Source organism: Rhagoletis pomonella, unplaced genomic scaffold, assembly GCF_013731165.1.
Source record: "Rhagoletis pomonella isolate Grant_MI unplaced genomic scaffold, Rhpom_1.0 Rhpom_scaffold_00004, whole genome shotgun sequence".
NCBI lineage: Eukaryota > Metazoa > Arthropoda > Insecta > Diptera > Tephritidae > Rhagoletis > Rhagoletis pomonella.
Window position 1 is genome coordinate 23,372,955 of NW_023458558.1, and position 14,487 is coordinate 23,387,441.

General features: G+C 34.1%; 1 protein-coding gene and 1 long non-coding RNA gene across 5 annotated transcripts in view; one reads left to right on the top strand and one right to left on the bottom strand.

The window, feature by feature from the left end:
- LOC118737257 overlaps window positions 1–9,641 on the bottom strand; it is a 38,736-nt gene extending 29,095 nt beyond the window's left edge. The window contains exon 1 of the long non-coding RNA XR_004992798.1: window positions 9,222–9,641. This is a non-coding gene — a long non-coding RNA (uncharacterized LOC118737257). The remainder of the gene's footprint in view (window positions 1–9,221) is intronic.
- The window catches only part of LOC118737256 (actin-binding LIM protein 2), a 38,980-nt gene extending 25,903 nt beyond the window's left edge, over window positions 1–13,077 (top strand). Inside the window, exons 2-12 of one of the 4 annotated variants that reach the window (XM_036467655.1) lie at window positions 1,004–1,314; window positions 1,840–2,517; window positions 3,003–3,059; window positions 3,354–3,886; window positions 3,966–4,139; window positions 4,218–4,357; window positions 7,669–7,757; window positions 11,395–11,461; window positions 12,179–12,219; window positions 12,291–12,491; window positions 12,564–13,077. In XM_036467655.1, the coding sequence (XP_036323548.1) occupies window positions 1,004–1,314; window positions 1,840–2,517; window positions 3,003–3,059; window positions 3,354–3,886; window positions 3,966–4,139; window positions 4,218–4,357; window positions 7,669–7,757; window positions 11,395–11,461; window positions 12,179–12,219; window positions 12,291–12,491; window positions 12,564–12,677 (2,405 nt within the window). In that variant the 3' untranslated portion in view covers window positions 12,678–13,077. Of the gene's footprint in view, window positions 1–1,003; window positions 1,315–1,839; window positions 2,518–3,002; window positions 3,060–3,353; window positions 3,887–3,965; window positions 4,140–4,217; window positions 4,358–7,668; window positions 7,758–9,802; window positions 9,910–11,394; window positions 11,462–12,178; window positions 12,220–12,290; window positions 12,492–12,563 lie in introns of all 4 variants that reach the window. The other 3 variants (XM_036467654.1, XM_036467657.1, XM_036467656.1) reach the window with 3 other exon arrangements.
- Window positions 13,078–14,487: the final 1,410 nt, after the last annotated feature.

Consider the following 14,487-nt stretch of genomic DNA (forward strand, 5'->3'; position numbering starts at 1 on the left):
CCACCAAAATATTTCGGAAAATACCTCCAAAAATTGAGTTTTTTTATGAATAAAAATAGTTTCTTAAAGAACTTTTTGAAAAAAATCACCTCAGATGACAAAACAGATTAAGCTTTAAAAATCTGCATACAAATATTTAAAAATCTTTTCAACGGAATCGTAATAATGAGATTTTAGATGCTGTTTTTTAACTTTTTTCAAAGAATGATTTACGAAAAACTTGAATAGCTGGGCCAAAATTATTCTGATTTAGACTTATAGGATATCAGTAGAAAGGAATTTTCCCACTATTTTTATTTATGTGCACAAAAAATTCATTGAAATCCCTTTTTTCAAAATACCAACACATTTTTATTCAACTTGGAATGACGCTCGTACATCCTACCTTTCTCTTTCATCCTTTCAATGAGTTTATTAGCAAAGAAGTAAAAAGGGCGAGAAAATACCTTTCCAATGATACCTCACAAGTCTAAATCGGAATTGTTTAGGTTCAGTTATTAAAGTTTTTTTATACCATTCTTTGAAAAAAGTTAAAAACCAACATAAAAAATCTCATTATTACGATTCCGTTGAGAATTTCTTTACTTTTTTTTTAATATTTCTATGCAAATTTTTTAAGCTTATCCCGTTTTGTGTTTGAGGGGATTTTTTTTTTTTCAAAAAAATCTTTAGTAAACTTTTTATTCATAAAAAACTCCATTTTTGGCGATATTTTCAAATCGGTTCAGCTCAGGTAAATCTTAATATGTTTCCGAAATATTTTGGTGGAAGTCTTAAAATATAATAGATTTGATAATTCCAATGGAAACACAGTACGGATTTTTTTTTTTTTTGTATGGGGAGTGATACAGTCTAATGTACATATGTGAACTTTTTTTTGCGCATTGCTTGCAAACAATTAATTACCGTTGTAATATTATTTCTAATTTGAAGATAGTTGCTTGCATTGTTTTCAAATTAATTGCTGTATATTAAACATTTCCATATGTTCTTTATTTTCTAGGAAAGCAAAAAATTTACTGTGCAAAATGCGATAAAAAATGTTCCGGCGAGGTGCTACGCGTAGCAGATAAGCATTTTCACAAAGCTTGCTTTCAATGTTGTCAATGCAAAAAGTCGCTCGCCACTGGCGGATTCTTTACCAAAGATGGCGTTTACTACTGCATTCCCGACTATCAGCGTCTGTACGGCACAAAGTGTGCCGCTTGCCAGCAATATGTCGAGGGTGAGGTGGTTTCCACGATGGGAAAGACGTATCACCAAAAGTGTTTCACGTGCTCTAAATGTAGCAATGCATTTAAATCTGGCAGCAAGGTAAGTTCATAGTACATAAGTACATGTTTTCATTATTTTCGCCAAAGCACAATTGGCTCATTCCAAGGTAATCGGCACAAGATATTACAATAATTATTGTATTGATTTAATTGTTATTTTCTTAATTTCCCTAAGAACTATACTTTTTTTTATCTTTAAATTTTGATTTCTTAAGAAAAATAAGCAAAACAATCGGTGTTTTTGACCTTTGACCTCGGATATATTTTTTAACAGACTTGAGATCTTACCGATTTCCTTTAATATATGCAGTATTTGTAATAGTTTACCCAATACCTCTTACTTCAAACGTACTTAAATTTGACCGGACTGCTAAAAGTGGTTCTTGGCATAAAAATTTAACTATTTAAAACTAAAAGGTAAAGGGGAAATTATCAGAAAACTATATGTATACCGTACCGCCTTACAAGAACCAAAAAAGTGCGCCGCACAACCACCAGTCGTTAGATATATGTATGTAACCATGGCATAAAGTAACTGTAAATCTTGTTCTCTTTTCGCTAACAGGTAACGAATACCGGCAAAGAAGTGTTATGTGAGAATTGTATTCCAGCTGCTGCTTCATCGCCCATCCGACAACAGGCGAATGCTGCCGAAGGGTCACGCAAGGAAGGCACGGTTTCACCAGTTCCAAAAGCTGAGAGTCCAACACGTGCCACGGCACATCAGCAGATGACTAGCGGTGTGGTGTCGGACAAGGCGCATTTGAAGGAGGACTATGATCCGAACGATTGTGCTGGTTGCGGTGAATTGTTGAAAGAAGGGCAAGCATTAGTTGCGCTAGATCGGCAGTGGCACGTTTGGTGTTTCCGGTGTAAAGCTTGCAACGCCGTGTTAAACGGCGAGTATATGGGCAAGGATGGTGTGCCCTATTGTGAGAAGTGCTACCAAAAATCGTTTGGCGTCAAATGTGCTTATTGCAATCGCTTTATTAGCGGAAAAGTGCTACAAGCAGGTGACAACCATCATTTCCATCCGACCTGTGCACGCTGCACCAAATGCGGCGATCCATTCGGCGATGGCGAAGAAATGTACCTACAAGGCAGCGCCATTTGGCATCCACGCTGTGGCCCTGGGCCTTCTGAGTCCGGTGTTATCTTAAACGGTGGCGGACCACCAGTCGGAAATGGTGCCTTTACGGATACCGAATGCGATCGCATTAGCTCGAGTGCGCTGAGTGACATGGTAAGTGAAGACAGTTCGATGATTTGATGTGCACTGCAATGGCTTAACCCTTTTCTACATATTGTAAATATGTATGTATATTGTTTCATGAGAATTGTTAGCTTAATTGGTAAATGTGCGAGTTTGAAGCATGATGAGTTGCACAAAAAAAAAAAATTTCAAGCACTGTGCACCTGTATATGATTGTGTAGCTGCACGTACGATCCCTCACCTTCCTACTCCCTAAAAGCAAAGGATTTTTGCAATGGAATCGCAAACACAACGCATTGGATCTGTACGCTGATGATTGTGGCAGTGCGCATGCGTATGATTGCACATTCTAATGGATACTATGCTGCCCACCACACAAACCTTCCCAATCTCCGACCATATTGTACCTCCTTAATCCTTCTCTACCACATTTTTTTTATTATTTAATCCCTTTTTTATTGTTTATTTTTGATTTTTCACAATTTGAGCTTGCAATGGTTTTCTGTTGTTTTCAGTACACGCGCTCCAGAACGCCGAGTTTTAATGGTTCACTTTATTCCTCTAGCCGCAAGGTTTGTTTTTCTTTAATTTTATTTGGTTTTTACTTTGGTTTGTATATAATAAATAGTACATTTTTATTCTGGAATCTTTCTTATTTTTTTGATATTAATTTTTTTTTCTGATTTCTTACGTTTGCGCTTTCGATATACACAAATCACATTCAAAATCACAAAGCTATACTCTTAAACTGAATATTAATTGCTTAACTAATTTTAAAATGTAAAAATTATAAGAAAAAATAACTTCAAACATATTCAATTATTTATCAATAAGTACCTAATAGATTCCTTATGACAACTTTGCAGCATCACCACTACCGTACCGTTAGTCCCGGACTAATTTTACGTGAATACGGTCGCCCTGGTGGCGAGGATATTTCGCGTATTTATACATACAGCTACTTGACAGATGCTCCACACTACTTACGCAAGCCAATTGATCCGTATGACAAGATGCCGTTGTCACCACATTTTCACCGACCGCCGTCGTATGCCACCAGCACTGGTGGTTCAACAGCTGGTAGTCGGCCACCGTCTCGGCCGCATTCGCGCAGTCGCAGCGCCATGAAAGTGCTTGTAGATGCAATACGTTCGGAGACGCCTCGCCCCAAAAGTCCTGCCATGAACAACGAAGAGCCGATAGAGCTCTCACATTATCCAGCTGCTAAGAAGCCGCCACCAGGCGAGAAACCGAAAATTGAAAGGGATGATTTCCCAGCACCGCCTTACCCGTATACAGATCCAGAACGTAGGCGCCGTTACAGTGATACTTATAGGGGTGTTGCTACTTCCGATGATGACGACGAAGTCGACAATATGAAGAATGGCGAAATTGATACGTAATTAAATGAAAATATCTCTACCCAATTTGGGGTTTTAAATAAAAAAACTTATATTTTCTATTATCCATTCGTGTAGACGCCTACAACGTGAGGCTGAAGAGCTGGAAAAATTGAATTCAGGTATTGGTTCAGCTATTGCTAAAGATTTAAAGGAACACGCAAAATATAGGAAATGGAAACAGCAAAATTTAGACCCGAGAAATGCATCACGTACACCATCGGCAGCTAAAGAGCCCATACTCAAGTTAAGGTAAACATTTTAAAAACAAAATTTGCTTCAAAATACATTTTTTAATGACTGTTCTAATTTTTTTTTTATTGAAAATAGATACGAATCACCTATTGGTGCTTCACCATCGCGCAACTTAGATCATCAGAAGCCTTTCTATGAAGACGAAATCTTTGATCGGTCAACAAGTTACAGGGGTTCGTTAGGCAAATCGCTTGGTAATGCGCCCAGCTACAACGGTAAGTCGCAGAGACAAGTATGTAGTTAACTTATTTAAAGAAGAATGCAGTTGATTATTTTTATAACAAAACGCTAAACCCGTATGAATTCGCGAATGAAAATATTTGCCTCTTTATGTAGGGGTGATTACTATATTTACGAAATATAGAAAACTACAAATATGACAGGTTAGCAAAACTACCTAGGTTGCCGAGGCTTTGTTCTGTTTAAAAAAGAGTCGCGTTGAATATCTAGACATATACATAACGATATGAATTTATATTAAGTCCGTTTTAGTGATGGTTTTTTTATTCAGAAACTTCGAAAAATTTATATATTTAGTAAGATTATAGTATTTAGTTCAACTTCCACCGAGTTTTAACTACCAATTGCCCTTTTTTACGCTTTCAAATAGTTTTTGAATGAATAAATTTCTAGGTGTTAAATGAAAGTATCTTAAAAACAACCGTACAAATTTTTTTTTTTAATATAAAAAAGTGTTACAAAATAATATCGGGCGTAGTTATTGGGAGGAGTAAACAAGTTATGCCACCACTGCAGTCATTCACACATACATATCCTACCTATGTTTACCAAATGTCATTTAACTCAAAGTTTGAGCTACACTCACAAATAAAAAATCAGCAATTTGATTAAGCTTTAGAATTTACGGCATAGTTTTATGTTTTACTTCCGTAAAGAGAGAAACGCGCGTCAAGCTTATGAAAAATTTAGTAAAATTTACAATGAAGGTTGTCTAAAAGAACGTTGGTGCCAAAACTGATTAAATAATTGCTGGCTGGGCAATTTTAATCCCAAAGAAGTTCCTCAGTCAGGAAGACCCACCGATGTTCATAACGAGCCAATAAAGGCATTGATCATGTCAAACCCACGTTAACCCTTAAATTACAGCGGGGGTAGGCAAGCAGTGTACACCTTCACCTAGAGATTATTGGAAACGATATTTTTTGTATTCCATATTATTTTAAAGCAAAAACTACTATTTTTTTGAAAAGTATGATAAATGGCAATGACAAGTACAATATATAATACAACAATGTGGAACGCACACCATCTGGTTTGTTTTTCGACTAAAAACACAGGTTGTTCTAAGGACGGAGAATTATGAAGCTCACTGCAAAATGTCAAGGGGATATCGAACAAAGCGGAGCTGAACAGCATTGATTGATGATTAATCTATACTTCCATAATGACTTTTTACTCCACCCAATATGTGAACTAAAGAGGTAAAACGTTTTTCATTCGACACAAGATAAAAGTTTCTGCAATTGCCCAATTTTCTGTAAGATAAAACATTTGATTCGCGTTGCGGGATAAAATTTGCTTTGACAGCTACGATGAAATTTATGAAAAAAATTCTAGATTCCGCGCCAAGCGAAAAGATAGCCAACGGCCATATTGTTGACAATCAGCTGGTTTAATTTTTATTTTATTTCACTCCACAGTGGAGAAAATACAGTACAGTATTCTATCATTCTTGATTTCACCCCATTTCAAAGCATCTTGCGGAAACATAATAACCAACAACATTGCTGATATTTTAAAAACTTAATTTACTAAATTCACAGCAATTTTTACGGGCAAGGCTTTCTGCACATTTGTCGTCCAATCATTAAATAAATGAAAAATTATGTCTGGAATTATTGCGGCATAGTTCATAATTTTAAACTGGCATTTTTTTTGTAGAAATTTTGAGAAAATTTCAACCACTAAACAGAAACTATCTGGTCTAAATAAGTGAATGTTTGGACGGCCAATGAATTGAAATATCACGACCGATTGTGCGGAAGTGTAATCGTCATATTCTCGTTCTATGTACATGATTGTTGCCAGGGCCGTAGCCAGGACAATTTTTTTTTTCACTTTTATTTCAACGTAGTTTGAGTTATCATATACTACGTTTATGCGTAGGCGAATTCACGAAGTCATTTCATGGATTTGAGCTGAAATTGGCTGCATAAACACAATATCATGAATTCAATTATAATTATGAACGAAAATTAACCATGAATTTGGGAACCATTTCATGAAATCTTGATGTGGAAGTCCGGCAAGGCCAAGCTTAAAAAACAGCTGTTTACTAGGGTTATGAAGATTTTAGATCAAAAGCATGTAGTGGCATAACCATGACTTAAAACGCTGGAAAATTTACGTGGAATCGTTGTAATATTAAAGATATTCAAATAGAAGAAATTCAAATGCACCAAAACTAATTTATATATAACATGATGCAAATTCTAAAATGTACTAAAAAAACCACAACCCTACTGTTTAGTTTTCCGCTGGTGCGCTGCCACTTCACTTCACACACTTCATTTCATGTACATATTCGCGAATTGGGCATAAACGGAACTTTTTTTGATATCATGAAATGAAGAATTCGTGAATTCTGCCGCATAAACGTAGTAATAGTCAACTTATGTACAGTAGTCGAAAAAATTATAGCCGCATCAAATGTTGACAAGCTTTAAAATATCATTTTTGTTGTTATTTAATTTTGGCTAGTTTTTTATAGTTCATATAGTTCCGTATAAATACAAGTTTAAAGGCAGTGTCACACGATTGCGTATTTGCCGAAATTTGGTGCAAATCGTATCCGAATTGTGTGAATACCCAAATATCTTTCTTTATCCCAATCACGAAAAATAATTTGTTGAAATTTTTCAATAGAAGACCAACGAAAATTGTCCATTTTTTTGTACCGATAAAGCAATATAAAAATGTACAAGTCTGTACACATGTACCAATCGAGTGACACTGCCTTAAAAGTTTATGCAATTAAAAAAAATAAAGCACATTTTCGTAAAAATGTCTTGGATTTTTAATGAGATTGTGAATATGCAATAAACCTCAAGTTTTAAATACCTAAAAATTACGGTTGATTTTTTAGAATTTTTAAAAAAGCTCGAAATTTGTACGAAAGTTTGTTGAATTTTTTTTCAATTGCACAAAGCTTGAAACTTGGATTTAAACGAGTTTTATAAAAGAATGAACTATATTTTTATAAAAAAATAACCAAAAGTAAATAACAACAAAAATAATACGTTAAAACTTGGCAAAAAGTGGTTCAGCTATAATTTTTTAACCACCTACAACACGGTCCACCTCTGACACGGTCTTCAAACAGCAGTTAAATTTTTCAACAATTAGATATTTTCCAGTAGGTCTGTCGAATATCCGTTGGTTCATTACTATCATTAATATTATTATTTTAAGTTTCGAAATTTGTATAACCATCTTACCATTATTTTTGTGGGCTTAATCTACATACATACATAGTATTAAATTGCCTATTTAAAATACTATATAGCGATACATTCCTACCGATCTCCGCCTAGACCAGGATATGGATTGAAAACAACAACATTGCCACCATCAATACGCAATGGCTATAGCTCCGTAAGTGTAAACATAAAATTCTGCTGCTTCTATAATGGTGCGCAACTCATGCTATACGGCTCGTTTGAATTGTTGGTGATTGGTATTGCTACTGCGTTTAATGTTGGAAACAAACTCATTTGTGATTAACACCCTATATTATCATTAACAATGTCTTACTGGTCATAAACTGTCAAATGTATAGACTTAGCAACAAAGTAACCTTATAAAATATACACACATACATATGTATCCACTCTCTCTTGGTACATATACTCGATCAAAGCATAACGTATGTACTATACCACCGTTGTTAAATTAGGTTATAAACGTCAACAAACAGTTATTGGACAACTGCGCTGAGCAATTTCCCCCCCTTCTGCTTTTTCTGTTATTATTGCCGACTTACTTTAAAGTTAAATATTGTAAAAGTAATAATAGCTTTGATATATATGTATATAAACCTGTTACGATGTGGGCCACATGAGAGATATCAAATACGTATTCGATGTTCACTCGATATACCAAAGAACGGACAACTTAACACAATCTTTCAAATTCTGTCCTTTTAAAATATTTCACGCTCCTGATCCTTGCACTGCATACTGTGTATTAAATACATATCTACGCAAAGCAGAGCTACATATTTAATATTTACTAGGATTTTTAATTTTTAACGGTTATATTCATATTTAATACTAAGTTCTGCTTTAATAGCCCGCACATGTATGCACATTAGGGTGGTCCTTAAATGTAGGAAGCAAATTTTTACATCAGATTTTCTAAGCCTCAACCCTTTGTCGAGATGCTACTATACTCGAAGATATTACATATAAATTTTGGTCCCGATTGGAGACGGTTAAAGCGTGTCGCACAGGGGGGAAAGTTCATATTACTCTATGGAGACTCAACAAATTAAGATTGATTTTTTTTTTTCGTCTAATACCCAAAATCGATACTACCGTAGGTGAAGATATCACCTATAAATTTTCGTCCAGATTGAAGTCGGTTTAAGGCGTGGGGCACAGGGGTAAAATTTCAGATTACCCTTTGGAGACGTCTTAACCGACTCCAATCAGGACCAAAGTTTAAATGTGATATCCTCGACGTTAGTACATAGTATCATTTTGGGTATTAAATTAAGAAAAAATATTTTTAATGTTTTGAGTCCATAGAGGCATCTGGCCTTTGACCCCTTTGCGACACTCCTTAACCTACTCCAATCGGGACCAAAATTGATATGTGATATCTTCGACTATGGTAGTATCGATTTTAGGTATTAGATGAATGTGAACTTTGCCTCCTGTGCGACAAATTTATATGTGATATCTTCGACTACGGTATTACCGATTGAGGGGTTGAGAATGAAAAAAAATTGTTTTTATATGATTTTCAAGGACCACCCTAATGTGCATACGTATTTATCTATCAGTATTAATGTTTTACAATGATCTTTACATTTTGCCGAATTTTTCTTGTACTCACTATCAATTCTTCCTCTGAATTGTCAATGTATTTTTTCATTCAATGCTGCTTTTTGCCTTATGATCGTGTATATTACCCTTGTGGTTCGACAAATATTCGTATAATACTTGCACTATTGCGCATTCGGTGCTGGACGACGTCTTTTGCATTTAACAACGACAACAACTACACCAAAATACGACAATTTAAAAATTATATTCTGGTGACTGGTGATTATTTACCACTTAACATAAATTTATCAACAATAACTACGCGCCATCGTTCATCCTCATCAAATGGTAAACTCTTCATAATCGTCGTCGATCATGTTTTGACTGTCAAATTTCGCAAATCATATACATTCATACATATATGCGCTTCATCTGCAATACATTGAACACTTGCTTGGACGCTTCATTCTACTCTACACGCCATCAACGACGTCATCATCTGTTTTGTGGCCAATATTTTTGCGCTTGCATGCCTATACTGTTACAAACACGCATATAATACGTACTCATACGCACGCCCATATGCACATACATGCATTTGAATTATTAATTGTATGTATGTATGTATGCATACACATTTGTCACACACAGTGGTGAGCGCCTTGCGGCATGTCCCTAAGCCAGGATACGGCTTAGCTCCACGCTCACATACATTCAGTGCGGCCGGTGGTACTTCTGCTGTGCACCCTGTTGCTACTGTAAGCGCTTTCTATGTGTAGCTTTTTATGAGAATGCTTAATGAGACCTTTCGATTTGATTTTTTTAGATACTATTTTATTAGAATTAATTTTTAGAACCTATGTGTATTCCTATTTGTTTGTGTTTTCTATATTAATTAATATCACTTCTACCATTTTTTCAAATTATTGTTGCTTTTCCACAATTAGTTTTCACTGAAAACGGCCTCGAGCTCATACAAATTGTTGAATATAATTGTTATAAAGGCCATAAAAATAACAAAAACAAATATATTAATTAATTATTTTAAAATTTTCTGTAAATCGGACGACTGTGGCCGATTTGATAATTTCTATTGGCACATTCTTTATTTTGATAATTAGTCTCATAAAACCAGAAACTAATGACTCCACTTGATAAAAATAAATATTAATTATATATAATTATTTCTTCGGATAAAGATATCTTCTTTTTTACATAAACTAACTTACTTTTTGCTTACAATATTTTTCGATTATATTTAATCTATAATTTTAATATTTCCGCTCATACATATTATGCCGACATTCAGAAGATTCGGGCTAAAATTTATATTCGTTACGCTAGCTGACCCACTTTTCCAAATTTTTAAGGGTCACAAAAATTAATTTAGGTGCTCACTTAGTTTTTGAGAAATTCAGAAAAATGTTTATGGGTCAGGTGGCGTGATGGAATTAGGAGCTATTTAGGTACTTTTTCGGGTCGCCAAATTATTTGAGCTGCTCACATATGTAGTTGTAAAAGGCATGTGATCTAGGAGGCACAGTCGATCATTGTCAATTGAATAATAAATTTCTTTTCTGAATATATCAGTTTTCTTTTAACTTTTCTCTGATTCATATGTAACCTTTGCTTGAATAAACAATTTAAACCGAAGATCGGCGTTTATCCTTGACATGGTTTCCAAGAAATTCGCAAAAATGTATGACCCACTTATTAAATTTTGTTCGGACACGGATAAATATTATTGAGAAATGTGGTAATACTGGGTGTTTTTAAGGGTTGCCAAAATTATTTGAGCGAAAAGTATTGGATCAGGGCTACTACATGCACATCTATTGGCCGTTATTATTTTTAACACGATCTTTCTTTCAAGTAATATTGCCTGAGTAATATTTTGGCGCAAAATAAGGTATTTAAACTTACCAGGCAATGAAGATTGGACGTACACTTAAGTAAAAGTGTTGTTTTGCATTCAACAATTCTTTTTCCGCTTTTACATTCTTTCGTTAAGGTTTGGTTTTCGTTTTTTGGTTTTTTGCTTTTGTTTTTATTGGCACGGCATGAAATTTAATTTATGTTATGGGTCTTAATTTGCACATTCGTAGACTTTCTTATTTATTACTTCACAAAAATTTACTAGTCATCCGCACATATTAATTTCAATTGGAATTTAAACAAAACTTACATCAAGTGAAATATATATTTACACATAATTTTAACTTTCACTATTTACCAATCATTAGGACTTTTCATATGGAGGTTTTGTGGATAAAACTCATAGTACAGACTTAAGTTGTGGGAAATCAGAAGGTAAGTTTCACTAGTGAAATTCCATTACTATATCGTTTGTTTTCTAGAGGAACGTCATATCTAGAAATACAAAACGGCTTAAGGTTCTTACTTAGGCATTTCACATTAACAAAAACAAATAGCTAAAGCAATATAAAAACTATAAACCTAAATTTTAATACAGAGCATAAAGCTGCCGTCAATGCTTACTTTCGTAATTTACTTTGTCAAATAATGATGCGTTTTTTTTACACAACATAAAAAATTGGCTTACAGCCATTTCAGCATACTTAACCGCAAAAAATTTATTTATTTTGATTGCCCCTTTCTCTTTTTGTGTTCGAGTCTAAATTAAAGGCAAAGCGTGAGAAAATTTTGTGTTCAATTCTTAAAATGTCACACTCTTGTAAGGAAAAAAGGCACATTCTCGGCCATGTGAAGCTATGTCAGGGGAGGTGGTTGCCCTCAAAATCAGATGGTTGTTTAAAACGACAATATTATGAAATGCGTGAGCTAGACAAGGACAAGAAGCCAAAAACATGCCATTTTGCAGGGTTGAGTGTAACATCAAACACATTTTGCACTGGGGAAGGGCAACATTTTTTGGAAGAAACAAAATCAAAAACACAAAAACAAAATCAAAAAATTAGATCATGACGTTCTACCAGCAAAAGGGCGATATAGCTAAAGTGTAGTTTTAAATATGTTTATATTTTATTTAAAACTTTTTTACCATAGCTTCAGTTGATTCCATTACTGATGGTGATAGACGTGCTTTAGTAAGTACTTTTTATCCACTCTAGAATATAGACTTTTCTTAATGTATTTTATATCTTTTATCTATTTACAGATGGGTGGCGAGCTTCCCGCTTCTAGCACATATTCGGGTGTTTTGTCCTACCATTATCCGCAAGCTGGTTTAATACGTCGCAGTCTACCCAACATGGCACACTCTTTGCTCGTTCACGAGCCGGCTAAAATTTATCCTTATCATTTATTAGTCATCACAAACTATCGTCTACCAACAGATGTTGATCGCTGCAACTTAGAGGTTCTTAGAGTTTCTATTTCCCTATTCAATATAAATGTAAATACATATATTAACGCAATTAAATATTCGTAGCGTCATTTATCGGATGTAGAATTCGAGCATGTTTTGCAAAGCTCTCGATCCGAGTTCTACCGATTACCCCAATGGAGACGAAACGAACTGAAACGCCGAGCAAAGCTGTTCTAAGCGAAAACACAAACGATGGATTATTGGCTGAACGTTAGGACTGTCTAAATACACACAAGCACCTGCGATTGTTCGTAGCTAAGAAGAAAAATTAAAAAATATGTATACAATATATCGTGATTACAAACGATTATTCAAATTAAATAGGCTCATCGTGTACACTTGCTTTATCGTAGCAAAGCAAAATGAAAAGAGTCAACGTCAATAGCTTCGTCGCTATTCACGTCTGCTACACTCACAAGCGACAAAACTAAACATAGAAACTTAATGCTGCAAACGAAAAAAAAAACACGCTCCAGACAGACCGCCCCTTTGTAACCAAATCGATTACCAACTATCTTCTAATAGTAAATAAGATTAAGTGGAATTGCCTGAATGCAAATATTGACCGATTAAAAAAAAAAAAAACAAACAAATCTGACAAGCTTTACAGCTTTACATTACGAGTATGCAAAAAGAGTAAAACTTAAACAAAATCTGAGCTTTTCTATTTTATGTAGCATATTTTGTTTGCAATTATATTGTATTTATATATACCTGTATTTTTTTAATTATATTAAAAGAGAATATGGCGAAAGCTTATACTCGTACTACACATGTATGTATGTACGTACATACTGCTGCTCCCAAAATTGAGCGTACGGCTCTTTTCTGTTAATATTCGCAATGTTTTACATGTTAAAGATTATTTGTCAATTTTGTATTAAAATATGGCTTATATTTTAGAATGATACTGTTTACAAAAATTAAGAAAAATCTGTTAAGTTGAAATTAAACATTAAAAAATCGTATTAAAAAGTTCGCGTTTTTGCTGAAACTTTGCAGATTTTTCTTAATTTTTGTACAAAGTATCGTTTTTGGATTTAAATGGAGTTTGCTAAAATATAAGCCATATTTTAATACAAAATTGACAAATAATTTTTAACACATAAAACATTGCGAATATTAACAGAAAAGAGCCGTACGCTCAATTTTGGGAGTAACAAGTACATATATAAATATGTATGTATTTATGTAGGCACGTGCATACATGCATTTGCATGCATAATGAATTCTAATGATTTCTATATATTTTCATTTCCTTTATGCATTTGTATTTATTCGCGTATTTATAAGCCGAAATAGGTAGAAAAGCAGAAAAGATGCTAAATTACTATTTTGCTTTCTAAAAACAACACAGACATAAGAAAAAATGCAATTAAGATACTACAAACATGCCGAAATTCTGATAATTGCATCCAAAAAATATGTATTTACAAATATATGCTTAAAACTTATTTAATGTGAACTTATAAATATATTTTATTTAGTAAGGAGATTGTGGTAAGTATGTTGAGTTTACATGCGGGCATATGTACTTATTAGAAAAATAACGAAAATATACGGAACAGTTACATATATTAAAACTTACTATTTTTTTTTGTTAATTTTTAATACAGTATCACACCTTCTCGTAATTAATAAGTAAATAGTGTAAATCGACGCTGTCGTGAGATCCCTTTTACCATCCCTTTTTTAAACCATAGATGATTTAGAAAACCCGATTGTTACTGCGACAAAGAAATTGAAGAGTATGTTGAAGAAAGTCAGAATAAGAGGAAACATACATAAATATGCTCTTTTTTGGAAAAAGAACAGCCTCCAAGGTACTTTCAATGTTGGATTCAAATGAATACGTGGCTGCAAAAATTAAAAAGAAATTTTGAATCTGACGCCCAACTTCCTGTAAAATATACTCCGATGCCAAAGCTCGAAATGCAAAAGTTGACGTAGGTTCGGTTTTCCACGGAAGCAAAGTCAGCAGGTTTAT